General features: G+C 43.9%; 2 protein-coding genes across 3 annotated transcripts in view; one reads left to right on the top strand and one right to left on the bottom strand.

Moving 5' to 3' along the window:
- Window positions 1-830: 830 nt before the first annotated feature.
- On the bottom strand, window positions 831-14,691 carry LOC115819119 (homeobox protein cut-like 1). Its single transcript, XM_030782671.1, has 13 exons — window positions 14,608-14,691; window positions 7,574-7,747; window positions 7,234-7,292; window positions 7,035-7,083; window positions 6,811-6,907; window positions 6,009-6,593; window positions 5,785-5,886; window positions 4,758-5,440; window positions 3,621-3,789; window positions 3,034-3,276; window positions 2,353-2,541; window positions 1,546-1,822; window positions 831-1,443 (listed from the first exon to the last, which is right to left on the bottom strand). Exons 1-13 carry the CDS (start codon window positions 14,689-14,691, stop codon window positions 831-833), a joined length of 3,324 nt encoding a protein of 1,107 aa, XP_030638531.1.
- A 276-nt stretch (window positions 14,692-14,967) lies between these two features.
- kctd3 (potassium channel tetramerization domain containing 3) overlaps window positions 14,968-24,298 on the top strand; it is a 20,317-nt gene continuing 10,986 nt past the window's right edge. The window contains exons 1-9 of one of the 2 annotated variants that reach the window (XM_030771455.1): window positions 14,968-15,316; window positions 16,489-16,542; window positions 16,889-16,934; window positions 17,158-17,231; window positions 21,041-21,099; window positions 22,051-22,131; window positions 22,521-22,676; window positions 23,739-23,741; window positions 23,847-23,937. In XM_030771455.1, the coding sequence (XP_030627315.1) occupies window positions 15,246-15,316; window positions 16,489-16,542; window positions 16,889-16,934; window positions 17,158-17,231; window positions 21,041-21,099; window positions 22,051-22,131; window positions 22,521-22,676; window positions 23,739-23,741; window positions 23,847-23,937 (635 nt within the window). In that variant the 5' untranslated portion in view covers window positions 14,968-15,245. The remainder of the gene's footprint in view (window positions 15,317-16,488; window positions 16,543-16,888; window positions 16,935-17,157; window positions 17,232-21,040; window positions 21,100-22,050; window positions 22,132-22,520; window positions 22,677-23,738; window positions 23,742-23,846; window positions 23,938-24,298) is intronic. The other variant, XM_030771447.1, reaches the window with a different exon arrangement.

Here is a 24,298-nt window from a genome sequence, read left to right on the forward strand (position 1 = left end):
TCTAAAAGGCAAAGATGAATCACATTTCTAGTGCATGTAAAAGTCAGTTAATGCAAGCAACACTAATAATAAGTCACCTGTCCTATAATGATAATAATATTATACACAAAAGGCTTTCAAAAGCAAATTTTGAATATTTTAATCTTCATAATTTAAATAAATAAAAATAACAAGAACCATATAATAATACATATTAAACAAAAATAAAAGCAAATTCAAACACAAATCAACACGAGTGAAAATGAATTTCGCCTCACCCTGACAGGAATATGCACTGCAAATTATGACACAAATCTATTACTGGTTTACAGTTTATTTGATGAGAAGGTTTCAAATGAAAAGTTTTCCAGTTTTGAATAAAAAACAAACAAACAATATTTTGTGGCAGCTCCTCCTTTACGCTAACTGGTATACCTGAGCAGAGTTTTATGTCCTTTAAAGACAAACAGGGCTAATTTCATTATTAACCTGACTATAACGAAAAAAATAAATAAATAAAAAAGTCTAATTAATCCCACTTTGGCTGCAACAGCATTAACCCTTGATGTAAAACAAATAAATAAACCCCCTCATTTTCACGGCTCATCCATCACTCAGGGGATAAGACCTGCCTTAAGTGATTTTGGATTAAATTTCAGATTATATTCCAAATTAGGACTGTGCTAGCAGTTACCAATCGAGGTTCCTCGCATAAATAAAACCCCAATACAAATCAGCTTTGGTTCTTGGGTTCTTGGTTCCTCCAGTTTTTTGTTCTGATATTGCTCAAAGTCCTCAGACATCAAGCAGATTTCATGGGTCTTGTATTTTAGGATGTGACAGCAATGTTCCTAAAACACCCACTCCAAAGCCCCCTCTGGGTCCGCCGTCTGTTCCAGTCTGTGGATTATGCTGTCCAGGTTGGCCATTTTCAAGCTGCTCTTCTGCATGCAGTGAGCAGGTATGTGGTCTTCCACACTGGTTTGGCGCTCCATTGAGACTACACAGGGTGGTATGACAGATGGACCAAACCCCGGAGACGGCGAGCGGGACTCCAGATTGGCCTTCGACACTCTTGATGCCTGATCTTCTCTGCCATTGGCTGACTGAGTTCTGGACTCTTGCCCGGTCTTTTGCCATCCCTCCCCATTAATCTGATCACATCCCTGCTGAAGTCTAATCTCCTCACCTTCCTCCGTTTTCAGCTCATTACGGTGCTGGACACCTGTTGACACATATCTGATTGGTTGAATAATCCTATCTAGTTCCTCATCTTCTTCTGTCTCCAGATCGCTGGATTCCTGTTTAATGATAACCCAGTCTATGTCTTTGCTCGTAGGTTGGCTATTGTAGAGGGTGCTTGGACCAAAAGATCTGGCACTCATCTCTTGAGGTTTAGAGTGGACTAATGTTCTTGATTCAGCCTCAAGTGGTCTACTCCGCACATCCTGTCTTGTTCTGGCCCTGGGAGAAACATTAGGGATTAATCAGATCTTAATGTCTGTCTGTCTGTTTGTGATAGTGATGATGCAGATTTATCACGAGTTAAGAGAGAGTAACGCTTACCTGTAGTTATAAAACCAGTTACTGACAGTGCTGGTTCTAAGGCCGAGCTGGGAAGCCAGTTTTTCTATGGTGTTTTGAGAGGGGTATGGCTCTACCTGGTAGGTCCTCTTGAGCGCCTCCTTCTCCAGAGCAGTGAGCACCACACGAGGCCTCTTGGAAGTTTCAGACATGCTGGGGTTTAGAGATGGTGACCCAGGGCCGAGTGTGTCTGAGGGGCCTCCTGAGTGGTCTCTGACTGATTCAGCTCTCAGAACACTGACATGGCGCTTCAGACATGCTGTTGGCAGAGACAGACCCAACGCCATATTAATTTTACACCATACACGTAAAATATGAATCATGGCGCCTTCATCTGAGCCTTCTTTCCCCCTCATATACATTTTCAGTGGCCATTTCAGCTTGGCCCTTCATGCAGGCTCGACATGCTAGAGTAGTTTCGAACACTATAGCAGCCAACTTGAGGCACGAGTAAAGCCATGGAAACACCACACTGAACTCATTAGGTCGGGGACAGACATATACAGTGTCAATGATCTGTGACCCTTTTTCCATTTTGTAACATTTACGTTCGTCATCACAGAGTTCTTTAAACATAATGCTTCGGGCCATTTAACAAGAGAAATTTTGGAAATTCTGGACCTAATGCAGTTCATGTTGGTCTGTGGTTGTGCATCTTTATAACACTTACAACACAAAGACAAATAAAGGATCAACACTGTAACACGATAACCTAGCACATTAGGAAGTGAGAGTCACAGGAATGAGCCATAGGTGGTTCCATATCTCTGAACAGAGCTGAAAACTCACCTCTTTCCTTTATCTTCTTCACGTTGTTCAGTTTTTGTACATTTTGAGGATCGTTGAGCCAAAGCTGCATGCGGACGAAAGGTTCCCTCCCTTTGAGGCTGAGTTTACTCCAGGGTTTAGGCCAAGCCAGCAGGTCAGACACTGAGCCCTGAGTCAACCCCAGAACCATCTCTCCAAACAGACGCTGGCCTGACAAAGACAACGGGACATTCGGCATACGTTATAAATATACATATCCTCAGCACACACGTGCTTACCCAGTCACACAGTAGAACTCAACATGTAGAGGGTCACAGCAATATCAAGACACTTTTAGCTCCTCCCACGAAGCAATGCCCTTGACTTTGTCCTTCACCACACCCTGAGGCCTGTTCTGTTCCTGCACAGGCCCCTGTCTGACTACATCAGGTCTCTTGTCTATGGCTGCTGCCCACCATTCCCCCTTCATACCCACCACGCAGCCTCAACACTTGTCCTTTACACCCCTCTGGATGTCTGAGACTGACTGGGCAGATTATGAGAAAGTCTACGTAGGCACATACTTACTCCACTGCCAATATGACCCTTTTATTCCATATTCTTACATGTTAAAGAGGGCTAAAGCAAATGAGATTTATAAAGACTGGCTCTGGACCGAGTCATGGTTTCTGTGACTTCTCTTCTTTCTAATCTATTCCTCACCCAGATTGTTTTCTCTGAGGACCTCCTTCACTCTCTTGGTGATGCTGTGTGTGTCCAGTTCAGACCAGCAGACAGCCAGCTGTTGGATATCCAGTCCGCTGTGGAGCTCAGGGGTGGATGCGCACAGAGAACCCGGGTTAGGCAGGACATCCTGGGCAAGAGCTGGTGGCTGGTTCTCCTTAAAGCTCTCTAGAGTCTGATCTGTACGCTCCACAGGGAAGTAAGCCCGAGACTGTAGATTATCTAGGAACAGGAAGAGACAAGGGTAAAAGCTATCCCCTCAAATAAAGTTCTTTCTGTACAGAGGATTGGGTTGCCTAAAAATAAACGGAATTGTGTTGCTTCGTCAGAATTTTTGAGGAGTTTTACGAAGGATTTTGGTAGAGTGGTAAAGATGTGTGAGAAGATACTAGAATAAAATTTATGAGAGGCACTTCAGCTGAGTTTATTCAAAATAATTATACATTCCAAAAGAGGGGCCATAAACAAGCAGACTTGATCTGAAGAATGCCCAGGCAAACCAAAACATGCGTTTGTGTTTGCTGACAGTATGACGGTAAATCCAGAGGAATCTCCAGTATGTATACCTTTAGGCTGTGGGCTGTGTGAGGGCGGGGGTCCCAAGTCTTGTCCTTGCTGGTCCAAGAGCCAAAGCTGCATGCGAACAAACAGCTCTCGGTCTCTCTGCGTCAGCTTGCTCCAGGGCTTGGGTCTGGACAGCATGTCACTAACACTGGCCTGAGACAGACCCAGAACCTGCACAGGCAAACACAATAATGCTATTGATGCTATCACACCAAACAAAAAACGCCATTAAATAATATACTATATTTTGTCCTTGCTGATAGAGTACACCCACATACATACAACTTCCATCATATTTGAACTAATATTTACCGTTAAGATTTTTTACCAATCACACTAACAACTTTTGCACTTTTATTTCTAGGGGTGTAACGATTCACCGATACGACCAGCGATACGGTTATAACGATTCAGCGGTTAGACTGGGTGCGATTTGGTGCGATGCAATAGGAAGCAGTCTGATACAGTTCTTAAGATTTGTTTAATGTAGACATTCATTTTCCTTCCCTCTTATAAAATCCAAATGTCCTCCAAATTTTAGATTTTAGATCTGGGGGTGCACTCGATGGTGCAACGCACACCATATTGGCGCTGTCGGACACGTTGTTCTAGCTTTTACGTCGCAAGCAACACTAACGTTACTCTCGTAAAAGGTGAAGGGTCAACGCAAGACACTGTGCAGATTTATTAGCGAGAGAGAGGCGGTCGTTATTATTTTGAAAGTAACAGGACTTGTAACGTTAGATCAGTGAATCTTCGGCAGAAGCTTAGTTTATACTAAAGTAGAATCAGCAGCAAAGCTTCAGTCAGCCAACGAGCCGGTTCATGGTACATTTAGATCAGTGGTTCTCCACTCCAGTCTTTGTTTTAACTCTCCTGAGTTCAGTACTGACACACCTGATTCCACTGATCAGTTAATCATCAAGCCCGTGATTAGCTCAGTTAACTGTGATGATGAAGAGTTAAAACAAAGACGTGCAGGACAGTGGCCCCCCAGGACTGGAGGTGAGAACCACTGATTTAGATCGATCCAGGGGTCCACGAATCGATGCAGTCGCACTAGTTTCCAATTCATATCGGTGAATTCTTACACCCCTATTTATTTCACATTGTCTCAGCAAAAAGGTGGAATGCGGCACCTTTTCTCCAAAGACACGCTGGAAGATGCCATTCTGGGCCAGTTTGGCTTTGACCTGTTTCGTGAGCTCCGCAGTGTTCAGCTGACAGTTAATAAGTCTCTCATACTGATCTGGGGTCAGTGGGTGTGCCATAGGTCTCATGGAGGTTTGACACTGTGGCACCTCATGTGCCTCATCACCTTCCCATTCCTCTTCTTCCTTCACCTGAACCAACAGCACTGGCTCCTCCCTGCTGGGTGATGTCACCCTGTCCAGGTGTGTGCTTACAGCGGGGACAGGCAGGCACATCCCCTGATCTGTGCTGCAGGCAGAAGACGTCGTAGACGGTGGCGATGGTGAGACAGGGCCTGGTGAGCCATTGGTGGAGTCCTTTGCGAGTTCTCTCTTGACCTGACAGATGATGTTCTGGACAAAGTCAGTGGGTGATACCGTACTGGGACGGACACACTGGAGCTGAGCACGCTTCTCCTGTGCAGACTGGGAGTCAGAGCGGAGCGGAGAGGAGTCATGTGACGTGCACCACTTGCGTGCGTCTCCCTCTTGCTGACCTTCCATTTCCTGACGCGCCTGTTCCAAAATGCCTTTGATGACGTCCTCTGAGCTGCCTCGTCCCACGCAACCAGCATCATCACCCTCATGTCCAACCTCACAGCACTGTCCGTTCTGAGAACAAGCCCCCTCATCTGTGAGAGACAGCACACTCAGCCACATGGTCACTTGGACACATAACATGAACACAATGTTTGACCAGAGAATAACCAAACACTTTGTAATAGCGGTGGATTGATGTAACAACTGATCTATTCTCAGTTTAACATTAAGAAACACAGGCACATTAGTTTGATGGGGAAAATAATCTTTGCATACTTTAGGTGACGTTTGTTTTCATATTTTGTAGGAACGCATTCCACGGGGCTCACTCTCATTTTCTACAGAGGTGTCACATTCACATCAGTCTTTGAGAATCTAACGGAGCATAATACACAGTATTGTTGTATATATGTGGTAATTTACTGATCTATTTGACCTTCTCTTTGTGACTGAATCTCCTCCTTCGCCTTCTCCAAAATGTTCTTTATTGCATCGTCTGAGCCCACGTCCGGAGTCCTCACGCACGGTTTGACATTTCCTGGGTGAGGGAAGAGGGAGAGGGAACCTCTGGTTAACATTTGGTCAGTATTCCAGATAGTCCAGGTCACAGACGCCTCCAGAGCCACACGGAACCTGTGATCCACCAAAAACGTGACTCACTTCGCTGTCGGACCTGGATGTCACGGACCGCCAGGCTGTTCCTCTCGTCAGACAGGAAACGCTTCATCCTGAGGAAGACCTCCTTCCCTTTGACTGACAGGCCGCTCCAGGGCTTGGGCTTGGCCAGGATCTCACTGACTGAGCCTTGCGACATGCCCAGCACGTAATGGCCGAAGACGCGCTGGCCGATTTTGTGCTTCTGAAGCTGCTCTTTCACCTGTCGGATGATCTCTGCAGTCTCCACACGCTGGTCTTCCTCAGCCCCTCCTAAAGCCACGCCTTCCCAGCAGGCGCTGGTCACGCCCTCTGCCCCATACTCACCATCCTCTGGGCCGGCGCTGGTTTCGTCTGACGGGGCAACGGGGAGAAACTCAGTGGTTTTATCTTCTGTTTTGATGGAGGGAGAGAGTAGCGTCACGCTGGAAACTTGAAAGGGAGCGTCAAACTGGCGAGTGGGCGTGGATGTCGCCCCGTGGTCAGCAGGAAGTCCAGGACTTAAGGAGGAGTGGTTATCCTGCAGGTCCTCAGTCTTGACAAGAGAGCTGATCCTTACAGGTGTCTCTGCTTCCCTTTTAATATCTATATCTGAGGATACAGATTCATACAGCATCACTGACATGGATCACTGACGGCTGAATACAAGAAAGACCACAACATCACCAGATGATAGAAAAGGCTGAGAAATGGACATTTCTGAAATTTAAAAAAACAAAAAAAAAAGGGGTATTGTCACATTTTTCACTTTTTTATTCCCTCTTCCTGTGACATGAAGTTTTCCAGTACACACTGTTCCATGTTTTACCTTCCACACATGGGCTTGGAGAACTCCCTGCAGACGACCAATAAGAGAGAGGTAAGACATGTCCATCCTTAAGGGTGGTCTCTGAAACAGCACACACCTGAGAGAGCGAGAGGGCAAGACAGGGTGAGAGAGAGGGCAAGACAGGGTGAGAGAGAGGGAGATGGTTGTAGTGGAATGCAGGGGAGAGAGTAAAGCATCTTAAACATCTGGATTTCGTTTTTTACCTCTGAGAGGTCAGCCGGTGTTGAAGCCTGTCTCAGTTCTCTGAGGGTTCTGACAGAGGACAGGAGAAACAGATCAGCTGTGTTTATGAATTAAATCTTAAAGAAGGAAAAGCTTATGACAGGGCAAGGCGAGGCCTGGGGCAGGTTCCTGTCTCTCTGTCTGTCTGTCTGTCTGTCTGAGAGTGTGGTGCATTTGTACCTCAGCTCTGCTTTGATCTGCTCATAGTCCTGCTGAGACTGCAGCTTGACTTCAAATTTCTACAACGCACAAAGACCCACACCCACATCCACACACACACACACACACACACACACACATAAACACACATTAAGCTATAGCCGGGTAGCTTTTCAGGATCAGGCCTATAATACCATAACAAGAGAGAAATAATGTAATCAACAGAACTATTGTGTATTGTACATTCACAGAGATGCACAACAGACAAGAGACTCAGACAATCAACCGTGAGACATTCTGAGCCTTTCTCAGCTGTTCTTAGTCAAGACACACAGCGCAACAGGTTAACTTCATTTCTCACCTCTATAGCCTCAGTTTTACTGGCCAGCTCCCATTCCAGGTGTCTAATCTGATTGGCTGTGCTCTCCTGGACTTCCTGCAAGGCGTGCTGTAGTCTCTGTACTTCTTCTTGTAGATAGAGAATCTCTTTTTCTCTCTTGGCAAGTGCCATCACTAACTTGGGCCCTGCACATTCCTGAGTGGAGGGCAAAACAAACCATAAAATGTAACTTTACAAACGCGCCTGAGCGGTCGACAATATACAGATTCTGAGTAGACCAACACCTAAAATGCCGTTTTCTTGTCAGTCTACAGCAGGGGTGGGCAAATCCAGTCCTGGAGGGCCATGGTCCTGCTGTTTTTCTTGTCAGCTGACTAAATACAATCTGTGATTGGCTGAAGAGCGTGCACACCTGTTTGCAAGGTGAAAATCAACAGGTAACTAAGAGGTGAAAACAAAAACTCGGCAGGTCACTGGCCCTCCAGGACTGGATTTGCCCACCCCTGGTCTACAGCTAGCGAAGATCCAACTAGAACACAGGTACCGATATGGGATTCAGTCTATCTCGACATAGCAGTTTTAATGGTACATACACATCCGAACAAGAGTTAGATTGGAGCATTACCATAGTGCCAGTGCTTGCAAAACGTGAGTGTTTTCCTGCTGATGTCCACTTGTAACCTGATGAGAAATGAAATGGCATCTTAATCTAGTCGCGTTACATTTGCTCTCGCCAACCTAGAGGTAAACATTTTACTGAGAAAACAGAGAATTGCCTGTACACACTGTATCTCCTATACTCAAATCTCTCAGCATGCAAAGAGAAAAAGAAGTAATCTAGTTGAAGGACTGCAAAATTATCTGTGTAGGCAAACAAAATAAGGACTGAATAATATTTTCCCCCCAAATGACTTAACTGGACATAGGCTTGTTTGTATTTTATGTTTCTATTTACTTTTCTGTTTGATTTACAGAAGTGGGGAAAAAAAAATGCCTTGTCACACCTCAAAAAGAGCTTTTTAATTCAAGTCAGTTTTAAAACTGATGCAGCAATGAAGAGCTTAAAAAAATCACAACGTCGGAACTTGGGTTCCATCTGCTGGATCGTACATTCCAAGGCACAGATTCTGTCACGAGCTCCGAGCAGCTTTGCAAACAGCTCCTCTGGTGCAATAGTCTAGTATTTATGGGACTGGCGGCTATACCAAATCGTTCAATTTCAGCTATGTATTTTGAGTGAGCCTAAATTATTATTATTGTTATTGTTCAAAACCGCAGAATGGCTATCTTCTGTGTCAATGTTTACAGGCAAATTAATTTTTCATTTCTATAGCCAACAGGAATTTGGCAGGCGGGTGATAGCGGGGGAAAAAAAGTTGTTAATTTTTTGTCGTCACGAAAACCACTGCCGATGACAAAATCAGTGACAACAAGTTTACAGTAGTAAAACCTAATACTGTCTGTGACTCAGCAAATTTAAGGTTAACTGCAACTTGATACGCACCTAAATTAAGGAAATTAAACCGTGGTGATAAGGAATAAACGAATCGTTCAGCTGATGGAGGGTTCGGGGGAATGAACCACTACCTGGTATTTAGTTAGCAATAGTCTAAGTGTTCAATTAAGTGGCCGAACGCTGATTGAAAGATAATAGCCAGTCTGTCATGTAATACTTGAGGTGAGTAAACGCTGCACACGATGCTGATTTTGCTCAGTGCTTAACAGGTAATGACCGGCAAAGCGAGCACGTTTTGGATGACAAAACCAGTCACTCTTTTAATAATTTCCACATTTCTCGTGGCAAATCCTTACGCCTCTTATATCACTCACCTTGATGTATCACTTCGTCGCCCAACGGAAAGCCGCAAACGCTGCTACAGTAAAACGTTAACCGTAGCAGTTCGCTGACAGTAAATCAGTATCCAACGCTGGAACATTCCCAAAACAAGGTCGACCATAAACATCAACATATAGGCCGTTCAACACATTAAATGCAAGTTCTAGCAAAAGGAAAGGAAAACAACAGGACATTAGAACGACCAATGTAATGTTGTTCCTAAGGGAGATGGTGAGAAACTCTTACACTATAATAGTCACAGTGCCTCGCATATAATCAGACTAAACCAGACAAGTACCGCTGTACCTCTGTGAAAGCGATCTCCAGCTCTAATGGCTCCAAAAAAAAACAAACAGCTCACGTAAGATGAACACACAGATGCGCTAGAGCCTTTCAGACGGCCAGAATCTAAACTAATTTAAACTGCCGTCTTCAATAAACAAGTCTGGGACCTGGGATGTGGTGAGAGAGAGAAAGAGAGAGAGAAACAACCCAAATCAATACATTAGTCAATACCTCAATCAATGAGAAACCCATAAAAGCACGCCAGCTGACAACGAGAAGTCAGCCAGTCAAATCAATCGATCAATAAATCAATCGATCGATTGATCAATAAATCAGTCATATACCCAGAAAGCTGTAAGAATCTGATCTATAGATTAGAATAAAGGCTCACTGCTCTCTCTCTCTCTGTTGGTAGCTACCAAGCCCTGGCAAACACCGATTCAAAACTCAAAAGTTAACAAAGCGCACGCAGGTTCAGGGATGTGGTTTTGGAGAGGGAACTGCTGTGGAACAGACTGAATGCATGTGTTTGAACAATATGCGGTAGAATGCACTGCAGCGTTTAATCACAGACTGTGAAAATCTCAGGAAGATAAGAGACGTCATTGTGTTGTCTGTGTCACAAAAACAACTGTGAAACGGCACTTTGCGGTCGGAACGCTGCTGACGAGGTGTCAGACGGCAGAGTCGCTGGATACAGTAGCTGAGGTGCTGCCGTAGCTGCTGACGACGTGCTTGCTATTTGTTGATCGAAGTGGCCTAATTATTGCAGGTACAAAACACAGATGATTAACTCGTTAAAATGTTACAGCGGTCTGTGACTCAAAAGTTACACACTCTTCTATTCGAGATGAGCTGAAGCCTTTGAAGAGATTCAAAGTAGAATTTGTATTCACAGGGGAAAAAAAACTATGACTTTCTACGACTCAAAGAAAGAGAAAAACAAAAATGCATACGGGACTGAGGTAATATCATATCAGGTCTTAAGAGAAGGAATGCGCGAGACACCTGATGAATGCAAGACAGATATTTATTGCCAAGCATGTTTTGAATGTCATTTGAAAACTCAGTCTGACGCCGAGAGAATCTTATAACACTAGTCCCACTTCTTATTTATTTTTTATCGGTTCAGTTTTGTATCAGTAGGTCACATGAGAACCCTGTAAACACTTTCAAAATCATGAAAGGTCTCTTACAACAGTTTAATTGTCCCGATTCCACAATGACGCGTTTACCTGAAGTCCAGCAGTGCACCTTTAGGTAACGATTTACTAGCAGGCAACATCGACAGTAGAATAAGATTAATAAACTCAAAAGATCGCATTGATTTTCGCTGGAGCATCGATGGTACTCCATCAACGTGCATATTGATCGGCGACAGCACTGATTGGCCAGACGACCAAGAGCCGGAGCGTCGTCATAGCAACGCTGATCAAGACGGACTCTCAGATTGAACCATATCAGGTTTAAACCAGAGGGGTAGGCTGCTCAAGGAAACCAATAATCATGGATATTTTGAGGGCACTAAAGCCGCTGTAGCATGAATAAACAGGTCAATACATTAAAGAGCGTTCATTAAATTAAATTGTTACAAGGACCGGAAACGAACAGATCTTGTATTATCTCTTACATTAGATTTAGAAGATAAAAATGTGTTGCTGACTGAAGCGGGGTTGTTAACCGTCAAAAGTAAGAAGAGGGAATTATGCTAATCTGAAACACTCAAGATGTAAATCATTCCGTACGAGCACGGAAGTGGTATAAGTGGGTTTTTTTAAGCTCAAGAGAAAACTTTCAAATAACATAACTCTAACGAGAAACTTGATTACATGTAGGAGCTGTCATAGCACACATTTAAACAAGCTGAGTGACTCAGTTTGCCCATCTGTGAGGAGTGCGCCTGTGCGGACACAATAACTTCAACTTGCAAAACGAACTAGCTTCTCATTGGGAGAGCGTTCGCATTTTGGACAATCGAATATAGTGACTAATCAATTTTAGACGTTCACCATCACTCTACACAGCACCCCCTACACAAGGCCTGGCAGTCCGTGGGCCTAATCCGTGCCAAGAACGACTCAAAGCCACCCGGCCGCGATCGCAGTTAAAATTTACTGGCTAGTACATTTTACATTTACATTTAGGCTAATACAACAGTTCCCTCCAGCCCAACAATGTTATTGAACTAGTGCCATTGTATGAGTGCTGATACATAAAAGATAATATAACATAAAACAGGGATGTTTTGCCACATTCGCTTTACAGCATCATATTAACATATTGCTAGTGTCACAGAGTCGACAGTTGCCAATCTGCAAGCTGTAGTAAAGTTAGAAAATGTCTATTTAAGCACTTAAAGGAAAAACAAAAACGATGACCTCTGGGCCATGAAATGTCCTTGACCTACGCGGTCGATTGCAGTGTGTTCTTCAGTTGCTTTGTAAGAATAAATTCATAGTCGCACCCCTTATTTCGGACTCTGCGCTGGATTATTATAATTTGTGGCTTAATAAATGAAGCCAAAACATGTATTATCAAATAGCAATTTAATTCTCTGCATTTGAATAGAATTTTGTGGAAATAGCAAACAGCTATGTTGTGGTCAGCTCGGAAACACTGAGTCTTTTCTTAAATCTTTAAATCTTTCTTAGATCTTTAAAGATGCCTTGACAGTACTTCATTTAGGTCACTTGTGGAATATTTTTTTACAGACGTTTACTGTCCAATGCTGCCCTCTAGTGGGTACATGAGAACTTACACACAGACGTGATTACACCCTAGACAGACCATCACTCCTTTTTGGCGGCCTTTAGGGAATCGAGACAGGACTGGATTTCACTGCTCAGACTCTTTGTATGCTATAGCTCACATATTCGATCCCGTCACACTAGTGTTAATGAAATGCAACCTCACTTTTATGTCACTAAACTCATTTAGGTCACTACAGTGCTGACCCCTGTTGGCCACAAACATATTTTCAGAGCAGGTGAATTTGATGTGTGGAGGAGCTGAGGGGTCTAGAGCAGCACCTCTGTCATGGAATCGCTCTCACAAAAGAGGGGAAAAAAACATTAGGAGCAGATGTTATGAACAAAACAAAATTAACAACTTAGACATTTTTTTTTCTTTTAAACATAACCCATTTTTTGCAAACAGGTGTTTTAAACGCTTGGATTTATGAATCAGAATGAACATCTCATTTCTGAGCTATGCAGGGCCTACAGTTGTGCTTCCTCTTTCCATCTTACATACAGATGTTCTCTCTCTCTCTCCCTCTCTCTCTCTCTCTCTCTCTCTCTCCCTCTCTCTCTCTCTCTCTCTCTCTCTCCCTCTCTCTCTCTTTCTCTCTCTGTCTCTCCCTCTCTCTCTGTCTTTCCACATGGGATCAACATGAAGTCCTGTTTGCTTCTTCTTGTTTAACAGATTTCATCAGACATGTTTGCCCTGGTGTCACACAATCTGATAGGGAAAGAATCCTCCCTAGCCCCCAAATATCCACACAACTGCACCTCAGATAAAACATATCCACACAACACAACTGCACCTCAGATAAAACATATCTACACAGCACAACTGCACCTCAGATAAAACATATCCACACAACACAACTGCACCCCAGATAAAACATATCTACACAACACAACTGCACCCCAGATAAAACATATCTACACAACACAGCTGTCAGACAAAACAAACCTGCTGGTGTCACCCAGCCATGAAGAGACATCTGCATCACAGCCAAGGATGACAAGGCAGGCTACATCTTTATACTAAAGATGAAGACACACTAAACCTTGTCGTACTCATTGGTTTGTTGAGGTTTGTGGCTTCTTTTGGGCCAGTAGATATAGAAGCTTGTCTGTCTCTATTAAAGCTATCGCAGGCTAGTATACAGAGAGGACCAGGATGAGTTGAAACTGTGCCGTGTGGATACAGGTCAGGCAGCATGAACTGCACAGGGCATAAAAGACACTACCACTCTCACTGTTACTGTCTGCCTCATATCCATGTAACTGTCATCTTATTTTTCTCAAACAAGGCTCACATCAACCACTGTGTCTCAATTATGTCTCCTGTCAATATAAACTCAAAGCACATGTATCAAGTACAGTTCATATCAATAAATCTATAGTGTCAAATGTCTCAAACATGTCTTGTATCGACAGCGCTTGTAAAAAAAAAAGAAAAAGAAAAAAAAAGGCTTGTATCAACATAACCATCGTCTTTTTACGTTCTGAACAGGTCTCATGTCAACATAACCGTCACTTCACACGTCTCAGTCACGGCTCCTCACGGCTTAATGCGCACGTGTCAAACATGGCTTATATCAATATCAGTCACGTCACGGGTCTCATATCTAGGGTCAAACAAAGTTACTGGGTTACATTATACACAAAAAACTGTAAAAAACAAAAAAAAACAACAAAAAAAACGAAGCTCCCCAAACATAACAGGTTTCATACACACCAGTAATTCAGTGACTTTGTATCATATAATTTAAATAAAAAATTAAAACAAAAAACCACATTTTTCTCCGTAATTTGAACTGAACTCTCAAACCCCGAAAAGAAAGCGCATCTGCTGACGAAGGACGTCTTCACCAGTGTTCACCTTTGTGTAATTCTGTTTTCAAGACTAGTTTTTATTTATTTATTTATTTAATCTTTTTAGAAGGAAATTTGTAACTACGTTGACTGAGGAAAGTTGGTTGTTGATGGATATTACAGAGTTGATATCGAATGAATTTTATTTTCATCATACATTTGAGGTTTCTTAATGATCGCGGGTAGGAAATGAACATTTCTCACTTAACCACGTATTTTTATCGAAGTATTAAGATTTCCTAAAAGAATGTTATGAGAAAAACATTGTGTTTGTTCGATTTGTGCATTTACCAATTATTTTTTGGCCTGATCAATGAGAATTGTAGGACATTTTCCCCGTATCTTAGGCTCTGGTTAGTCCCTGAGTTTTCTCGGAGTCCGTGGTTGATAATTTGGAAAGGCCGAGCTGCCATTTCGCCGAATGAAATTATTTTGTCATAAATGGGACACGTGGGAAAATGTCCTCGTTATCTGAAAGGCCTCTTTGTTTCGCTCAAGTACAGACCGCTCTGCTGGACTCTGGCTGTGTTATTACGCAATCCACCGTACCCAAAATGCAAGGCGGAGTCGCACGGCTGCTACGCTAGAGCGATGACGTCGACGGCTTGGCAGCTGCTTGCTTCAGTCGAATAGGGGTGTAGCATTAGTCCTCTGGCACCAAACAGGGCAAAACTCCACCCAGGGACCAAAGGCAGGGCCCTTTCAAGATTTCAGGCAACATCACAGGACAGTAATTACCCTAACACACTAGGTCAAGACCATGATACAAGAAGGGGATTAAATGTTTGTCAAATACGAGCAAAACTGGCTGTTCACTCACACACGCTTAGACGCGTGACGTCTAATTCATGCAGGCACGGGAGGACGCAAGAGAGGAGGACTGGATAAATAAAAAACCTGGTTGATTAGACCAACTGGACACGTCTTGTTTCATTTGCCTACAACAGTCAGCTTGGAACACAGCAGTATGGCCGGAATTTGCAGCAGTGTGACGTCTGGAACGGGAGAAATCATTCAGCTTAATGTCGGTGGGACCAGGTAAACACTGAACGTTTTACGCTTTTCCGCGTGCGCTGTTGATGTGTTGTGGGAACTGTCGGATAGAAACATTCCGCTCTAGCATTCTCGACTGTCTACGGATAATTCGGCAAGATAGCGTAGTTATGCTTGCATTGCTGTTGCAACAGATTATCGCTACGCAGTTAATCAAAATACAAACATTAAGATGGTTTAGGGTAAAACAAGGATGGCGAAGATGGAGATTGTTTTCTTTACATCCACAAATTATACACACGTGTATTTGGTAGAACGACATCACTGGATGCGAGCCATGAGAGATGTTAATCCAATTTCACAAACCATTTATGGGAATGCGTAAGGTCCATCTGTTGTGTTATGGTTAGATGCACTTACTTTCAAGATATACACTCAAAACGTCACTGTTTTAAGTCAGAATCCTCCACATAAGGCCAGTGTGTGAGTTCTTAGAGGGGTAATAAGAGAGACAGCTTTGGAGGACGCCTACCTTCGCGTGGAACACTGGCTGCATTCACAGGCTGTCTTCACTGACACTGGGTCTATTCAGAAAACCGTACAAAACAAAAACAACAAAACCTGGTTCTCGCCTAATTCGACAATAAAGTAACCCCCCCCCCCCCCTCCCATAACCACACACACACACACACACACACACACACACACAGAGAGAGACAGTTCAGTGTGTCGTTTTGTGAATCGCATTGTGAACTGTATCCGACTTATCTGCATTAATTAAATTTAGGCCCATTGAAGTAACATGCATTTATAGACACTCTAAACAAATCCATTACCTGTCACTTGTCCGCATGCTTGTTGTTCAGTATGGGCTTTAAAAATTGAAAAAAAAAATATATATTTTCTGGTAAATCTGATTAGTTTTGTAGTTAATATGAAATGGATGGAACAAATGCAGCACTATATTACAAAACTAGATCTAATCCAGTGTTTTGTTTTGTTTTTTGGCCTGTGGTTGAAAAGCGCTTTACCCTTTGGCTGTTTTAAGTTGGGTTCACTTCTCCCTGTTCTGAGATCAGTTTGAGATGTTCTGGGCCAGAGCTCTGATGACTATCTCTGTTCCTTACATGCAGTTTCAGCACTTCTCCCTGTTCTGAGATCAGTTTGAGATGTTCTGGGCCAGAGCTCTGATGACTATCTCTGTTCCTTACATGCAGGTTCAGCACCTCCAGACAGACTCTGATGTGGATTCCAGATTCTTTTTTCTCAAGGTAAACAATTGTGTTCTTTTTTGTTGTTTACCTTTTGTTTTTGATGTTTTAAGTGTTTTAAGTCCAATGTTTTTAATTTGTTTAACTTCCTGGAATTCCAGCTTTCCAGTTAAAAATATTACATCCTAAAACAAGGAAGAAATAGTTAAAAAATCAACAGATCAGTTTTTTTTTTAAATATGTTAAGAGCAGCTGGACTGAAAAGATGAGGATCTGTCAGGGCAGTTTACAGAACTTCATGTTCTAAAAGAGGAAGATAGTTGTATTGTTTTGTTTTGTTTTGTTTTTTTTACCTGACCAGTGTTCAGGTTGGTCTGTGAGCTAACACACTGTGTGTGTCCTTCAGTTTGCTAAGCGGGAGAATATCCACCTTAAAGGATGAGACGGGAGCCGTGAGTAGTAACCCAACTCCACACTACATGCCTGCCTGACATCCATCCCTTTTTAACAGCCTGTAGAATCGGGAATAAAAACATCTCACTGTGTCAATACTGTTAATATACTGAAGTTCAGATATTGGTGCATAGTTGTGTTGTATATGAATGTAGCTAATGGCCAATAATTAAACAACACTGAGTGGATCTCTTGAAACTAACTGTCCTTTCCTCCTTATAGATCTTCATTGACAGAGACCCCACGGCGTTTGCACCCATTTTGAATTTTCTTCGAACTAAAGAATTAGACTTAAGGTAGGATATTAAGTCATTTCTCAAATGTCCCGTAATTCTAAGGGTTCAGCAATTGTAAATGTATTGTAATTGTGTATTAGCTGTAATTTTAAATTCTTTAAGTTCTGTAATTGTAAATGCACTGTGATTGGTGGTGAGGCTCTGTTTATCGTGGCCAGGGCGGTGAAAACACCTGTGTTGTGTTTGTTTGTGCAGAGGGGTAGACCTGTGTTGTGTTTGTTTGTGCAGAGGGGTAGACCTGTGTTGTGTTTGTTTGTGCAGAGGGGTAGACCTGTGTTGTGTTTGTTTGTGCAGAGGGGTAGACCTGTGTTGTGTTTGTTTGTGCAGAGGGGTAGACCTGTGTTGTGTTTGTTTGTGCAGAGGGGTAGACCTGTGTTGTGTTTGTTTGTGCAGAGGGGTAGACCTGTGTTGTGTTTGTTTGTGCAGAGGGGTAGACCTGTGTTGTGTTTGTTTGTGCAGAGGGGTAGACCTGTGTTGTGTTTGTTTGTGCAGAGGGGTAGACCTGTGTTGTGTTTGTTTGTGCAGAGGGGTAGACCTGTGTTGTGTTTGTTTGTGCAGAGGGGTAGACCTGTGTTGTGTTTGTTTGTGCAGAGGGGTAGACCTGTGTTGTGTTTGTTTGTGCAGAGGGGTAGACCTGTGTTGTGTTTGTTTGTGCAGAGGGGTAGACCTGTGTTGTGTTTGTTTGTGCAGAGGGGTAGACCTGTGTTGTGTTTGTTTGTGCAGAGGGGTAGACCTGTGTTGTGTTTGTTTGTGCAGAGGGGTAGACCTGTGTTGTGTTTGTTTGTGCAGAGGGGTAGACCTGTGTTGTGTTTGTTTGTGCAGAGGGGTAGACCTGTGTTGTGTTTGTTTGTGCAGAGGGGTAGACCTGTGTTGTGTTTGTTTGTGCAGAGGGGTAGACCTGTGTTGTGTTTGTTTGTGCAGAGGGGTAGACCTGTGTTGTGTTTGTTTGTGCAGAGGGGTAGACCTGTGTTGTGTTTGTTTGTGCAGAGGGGTAGACCTGTGTTGTGTTTGTTTGTGCAGAGGGGTAGACCTGTGTTGTGTTTGTTTGTGCAGAGGGGTAGACCTGTGTTGTGTTTGTTTGTGCAGAGGGGTAGACCTGTGTTGTGTTTGTTTGTGCAGAGGGGTAGACCTGTGTTGTGTTTGTTTGTGCAGAGGGGTAGACCTGTGTTGTGTTTGTTTGTGCAGAGGGGTAGACCTGTGTTGTGTTTGTTTGTGCAGAGGGGTAGACCTGTGTTGTGTTTGTTTGTGCAGAGGGGTAGACCTGTGTTGTGTTTGTTTGTGCAGAGGGGTAGACCTGTGTTGTGTTTGTTTGTGCAGAGGGGTAGACCTGTGTTGTGTTTGTTTGTGCAGAGGGGTAGACCTGTGTTGTGTTTGTTTGTGCAGAGGGGTAGACCTGTGTTGTGTTTGTTTGTGCAGAGGGGTAGACCTGTGTTGTGTTTGTTTGTGCAGAGGGGTAGACCTGTGTTGTGTTTGTTTGTGCAGAGGGGTAGACCTGTGTTGTGTTTGTTTGTGCAGAGGGGTAGACCTGTGTTGTGTTTGTTTGTGCAGAGGGGTAGACCTGTGTTGTGTTTGTTTGTGCAGAGGGGTAGACCTGTGTTGTGTTTGTTTGTGCAGAGGGGTAGACCTGTGTTGTGTTTGTTTGTGCAGAGGGGTAGACCTGTGTTGTGTTTGTTTGTGCAGAGGGGTAGACCTGTGTTGTGTTTGTTTGTGCAGAGGGGTAGACCTGTGTTGTGTTTGTTTGTGCAGAGGGGTAGACCTGTGTTGTGTTTGTTTGTGCAGAGGGGTAGACCTGTGTTGTGTTTGTTTGTGCAGAGGGGTAGACCTGTGTTGTGTTTGTTTGTGCAGAGGGGTAGACCTGTGTTGTGTTTGTTTGTGCAGAGGGGTAGACCTGTGTTGTGTTTGTTTGTGCAGAGGGGTAGACCTGTGTTGTGTTTGTTTGTGCAGAGGGGTAGACCTGTGTTGTGTTTGTTTGTGCAGAGGGGTAGACCTGTGTTGTGTTTGTTTGTGCAGAGGGGTAGACCTGTGTTGTGTTTGTTTGTGCAGAGGGGTAGACCTGTGTTGTGTTTGTTTGTGCAGAGGGGTAGACCTGTGTTGTGTTTGTTTGTGCAGAGGGGTAGACCTGTGTTGTGTTTGTTTGTGCAGAGGGGTAGACCTGTGTTGTGTTTGTTTGTGCAGAGGGGTAGACCTGTGTTGTGTTTGTTTGTGCAGAGGGGTAGACCTGTGTTGTGTTTGTTTGTGCAGAGGGGTAGACCTGTGTTGTGTTTGTTTGTGCAGAGGGGTAGACCTGTGTTGTGTTTGTTTGTGCAGAGGGGTAGACCTGTGTTGTGTTTGTTTGTGCAGAGGGGTAGACCTGTGTTGTGTTTGTTTGTGCAGAGGGGTAGACCTGTGTTGTGTTTGTTTGTGCAGAGGGGTAGACCTGTGTTGTGTTTGTTTGTGCAGAGGGGTAGACCTGTGTTGTGTTTGTTTGTGCAGAGGGGTAGACCTGTGTTGTGTTTGTTTGTGCAGAGGGGTAGACCTGTGTTGTGTTTGTTTGTGCAGAGGGGTAGACCTGTGTTGTGTTTGTTTGTGCAGAGGGGTAGACCTGTGTTGTGTTTGTTTGTGCAGAGGGGTAGACCTGTGTTGTGTTTGTTTGTGCAGAGGGGTAGACCTGTGTTGTGTTTGTTTGTGCAGAGGGGTAGACCTGTGTTGTGTTTGTTTGTGCAGAGGGGTAGACCTGTGTTGTGTTTGTTTGTGCAGAGGGGTAGACCTGTGTTGTGTTTGTTTGTGCAGAGGGGTAGACCTGTGTTGTGTTTGTTTGTGCAGAGGGGTAGACCTGTGTTGTGTTTGTTTGTGCAGAGGGGTAGACCTGTGTTGTGTTTGTTTGTGCAGAGGGGTAGACCTGTGTTGTGTTTGTTTGTGCAGAGGGGTAGACCTGTGTTGTGTTTGTTTGTGCAGAGGGGTAGACCTGTGTTGTGTTTGTTTGTGCAGAGGGGTAGACCTGTGTTGTGTTTGTTTGTGCAGAGGGGTAGACCTGTGTTGTGTTTGTTTGTGCAGAGGGGTAGACCTGTGTTGTGTTTGTTTGTGCAGAGGGGTAGACCTGTGTTGTGTTTGTTTGTGCAGAGGGGTAGACCTGTGTTGTGTTTGTTTGTGCAGAGGGGTAGACCTGTGTTGTGTTTGTTTGTGCAGAGGGGTAGACCTGTGTTGTGTTTGTTTGTGCAGAGGGGTAGACCTGTGTTGTGTTTGTTTGTGCAGAGGGGTAGACCTGTGTTGTGTTTGTTTGTGCAGAGGGGTAGACCTGTGTTGTGTTTGTTTGTGCAGAGGGGTAGACCTGTGTTGTGTTTGTTTGTGCAGAGGGGTAGACCTGTGTTGTGTTTGTTTGTGCAGAGGGGTAGACCTGTGTTGTGTTTGTTTGTGCAGAGGGGTAGACCTGTGTTGTGTTTGTTTGTGCAGAGGGGTAGACCTGTGTTGTGTTTGTTTGTGCAGAGGGGTAGACCTGTGTTGTGTTTGTTTGTGCAGAGGGGTAGACCTGTGTTGTGTTTGTTTGTGCAGAGGGGTAGACCTGTGTTGTGTTTGTTTGTGCAGAGGGGTAGACCTGTGTTGTGTTTGTTTGTGCAGAGGGGTAGACCTGTGTTGTGTTTGTTTGTGCAGAGGGGTAGACCTGTGTTGTGTTTGTTTGTGCAGAGGGGTAGACCTGTGTTGTGTTTGTTTGTGTTTGTTTGTGCAGAGGGGTAGACCTGTGTTGTGTTTGTTTGTGTTTGTTTGTGTTTGTTTGTGCAGAGGGGTAGACCTGTGTTGTGTTTGTTTGTGTTTGTTTGTGTTTGTTTGTGCAGAGGGGTGAGCATAAACATCCTTCGCCACGAGGCTGAGTTTTACGGCATCACTCCGTTAGGTAAGACTCTGAATCACTCCGTTAGGTAAGACTCTGAATCACTCCGTTAGGTAAGACTCTGAATCACTCCGTTAGGTAAGACTCTGAATCACTCCGTTAGGTAAGACTCTGAATCACTCCGTTAGGTAAGACTCTGAATCACTCCGTTAGGTAAGACTCTGAATCACTCCGTTAGGTAAGACTCTGAATCACTCCGTTAGGTAAGACTCTGAATCACTCCGTTAGGTAAGACTCTGACAGGCGTCTTCTCTCACACACAGCTCCTCTGACAAAATCAAAACTAAACAGGCGGCTTATGTTAACCTTTTATGGCTCAGTTCTGTGGATTTATACTTGTTTTTATTGGTGTGTATGTAATAATTTTGTAATGTGCCGGGGTTTAGTGTGTGTGTGTGTGTGTGTGTGTGTGGAATGGTTTTGTAATGTGCTGGGGTTTTGTGTGTGTGTGTGTGTGGAATGGTTTTGTGATGTGCTGGGGTTTTGTGTGTGTGTGTAAGTGTGTGTGTGTGTATGTGTGTGGGGGGGGGGTGGTTTTGTGATGTGCTGGGGTTTTGTGTTTGTGTGTATGTGTGTGTGTGTGTGTGTGGGGGGGGGGTGGTTTTGTGATGTGCTGGGGTTTTGTGTTTGTGTGTGTGTGTGGGGAAGGGTTTTGTGATGTGCTGGGGTTTTGTGTGTGTGTTTATGTGTGTGTGTATGTGTGTGTGTGGGGGGGGTGGTTTTGTGATGTGCTGGGGTTTTGTGTTTGTGTGTATGTGTGTGTGTGTGTGTGTGGGGGGGGTGGTTTTGTGATGTGCTGGGGTTTTGTGTTTGTGTGTGTGTGTGGGGAAGGGTTTTGTGATGTGCTGGGGTTTTGTGTGTGTATGTGTGTGTGTGTGTGTGTGTGTGTGTGTGTGTGTGTGTGTGTGTGTAGAATGGTTTTGTAACGTGCTGTTCTTTGGTTTTGGTGCTCAGTGCGGCGTCTGTTGTTGTGTGAGGAGCTGGACAGATCGTCCTGTGGGAGTGTACTCTTTCATGGCTATCTCCCACCGCCTGGTAAGGCTGCTCCATCCTGCTCCATCCTGCCTGTCTGCTACACCAACCCAGCCTGCTTCCTGTCAAGGCCAAAGGCCTAAGCACTGAAAATTCACACCATGATATGTAATAGTACTGTTGTAGTGTGTTTTCTTAATATTTTACGCTGTTAGGTTGAGATTAAGTGAAAACCTGTTGCTGTAATAAGAATGATTGGGGTGAACAGTATTAACTAAAATTCAAAGAAACAGATAACAGAGTGAAATCTGACTTGTTGGCTGTTTTTTGATAGCGGCCCGTCATATCGACCTGCTGGTCGTGACAAGTGAAAGACCATGGCGACATGAGCCAGAACGTGAACAAGATGTTTTGTGTGAAATTGTTGGACCTCTGTTGTTGTTATCCCACAGCAATCCCAGCTCGTAAAACCGCGGGGGCGGCGGCTGCTGCTACCCTGGGCCCAGAGGACGGTCCAGGCCCCGGTGGGGCAGAGGGCGGTTTTCCCCGACCCGGCCCTCACTCCGCTCTCCCTGGCCCGCACACGGGAGATGGACCCAACAAGATCGGTGAGTTTGCAACTTTTTTTTTTTTTCCCGAGGATGCGTTTTGGATGGGTAGCATGGCTAAAGCGCAGAGGACAGTTCATTTGCACTCTTAAAAGTCTCACGAGTGTTCCCTAGTTAAATAAATGACTAATAAGCTAGTTAAATATAGACGAATAACAGTAAGTCTATTAGGGAAAACAGTAATAAAGGTTAGGACTGGGGGTTAATGTGAGGAAGAACTGCTGATTACCTCATTCAGCCTTACACTGCTGAAAACAAGAGGTGGAAGGGGAAACCATGGCGACAGTTGCTGTGGGAGCAGTCTGGAGGAATGGTGAGAGATGAGTGGGTGGCAAAGAGTCCTGTTAAAAGGGCTTTTATGTGGGAAGAACATAAGCCCTGTGTGTGTGTGTATGTGTGTGTGTTTTTTTTTCCCCTCCCCGCCGTTCCACACACAACATACAGAACGCAGAGGAATGGTGGGAAAGCATTTAGAAAACCACAAATCAGATGGTTTAAAATGTTCTGCCATTACGTGGCCTACTTTCAGAACACTCTGTTTTGTGTTTCATGTTGTTTTAAAGGGGAAAACATTTTTTAGAAGAAATAATATACAAGTATTTTACACACACGTTATCTTTTAAATAAAATGTGGAGTAACAGATGTGAACTGGAGTCAGGATCCTTATTAAAATATTTAATTCATGAGAGAACAAGATTTTTTTTGTTTAAACATTAAAGCTGTAATTTTTCTAATGATGAAATCGTACCGATTAAGACTCTTTGTAACTTCTTGTGGTTGATAAAATTTCACTAAACTGTGTCCTTTTCATTTGACCCAAATGTGGCATTTGTGTTTGTGTGAAGCTGTTTGTCAGACATATGTACGTTCACTGATTCCTCACATTGCCTCAAAAACACTGTCACTGAATTAGTGTTTAGTGCATGTGTGGAACGTTGAGACAGGTGACGTCCCCGTGGCTGATTAGCTGTGCACTGCTGGTAGTATTCAGTCTGTCATATCTCTGTAGAGGATAAACCAAAGGTACATAGACTGTCTCCATTTCATTTCTCAATAAACAGCAGGTTGCCCCCGGCTTCAGTGATAAGGTCTGCGAATACCTGTTCTCTTGTTTGTTTGTTTGTTTAAGGGAAATCTCATTTTGACTGATATTTGTCTGTGTTTGTCAGGATCCCCCGTTGACCCGCGGAAGGTGCTGATTGTAGCTGGTCACCATAACTGGATCGTCGCCGCATATGCACATTTTGTCATTTGTTACAGGTGAAATACCAAAAATACGATATCACAGTAAAATCATGTCTCAAAGTCCCTTTGTAACGAGGGCTTTTATGAAATAGTGTAACGTACCATATAATTAATACGGTCAAAACAGCATTTAAAACTCAAAAAAGAGATGGGAACCACAGAGTAGAACATCGAGTCTGTTCTTGTTTGAGACCTGATCTGATTAGGGCTTTTTGTGTTGATGTTGAGGATAATGTACTGCAGTGTAGAAATGTTTGCTAAAAGCAGTTATCCGATTGTCTTTGCTTTAAAGTGACTTAGCGCGCAGTCAGACCGACAGAATGGTAATTGTTTGAAGTGATTTTTTTAAAACACTGTACATGCAGGAGACTAGGAG

This window comes from Chanos chanos, chromosome 1, assembly GCF_902362185.1.
Source record: "Chanos chanos chromosome 1, fChaCha1.1, whole genome shotgun sequence".
Classification (NCBI taxonomy): Eukaryota; Metazoa; Chordata; class Actinopteri; order Gonorynchiformes; family Chanidae; genus Chanos; species Chanos chanos.

What these genes read in the sequence shown, in the direction of transcription:
- LOC115819119 (XM_030782671.1), bottom strand. Translation starts at nt 14,691, where the DNA reads ATGGCAGCTCGGCCTTTCCAAATTATCAACCACGGACTCCGAGAAAAC. An exon ending in GTAAAACTGAGGCTATAGAG is followed by an intron (nt 7,293 to 7,573) that starts GTGAGAAATGAA and finishes TGTGCGTTGTAG; the next exon opens with AAATTTGAAGTCAAGCTGCA. An exon ending in GATTCAGTCACAAAGAGAAG is followed by an intron (nt 5,441 to 5,784) that starts GTCAAATAGATC and finishes TGTCTCTCACAG; the next exon opens with ATGAGGGGGCTTGTTCTCAG.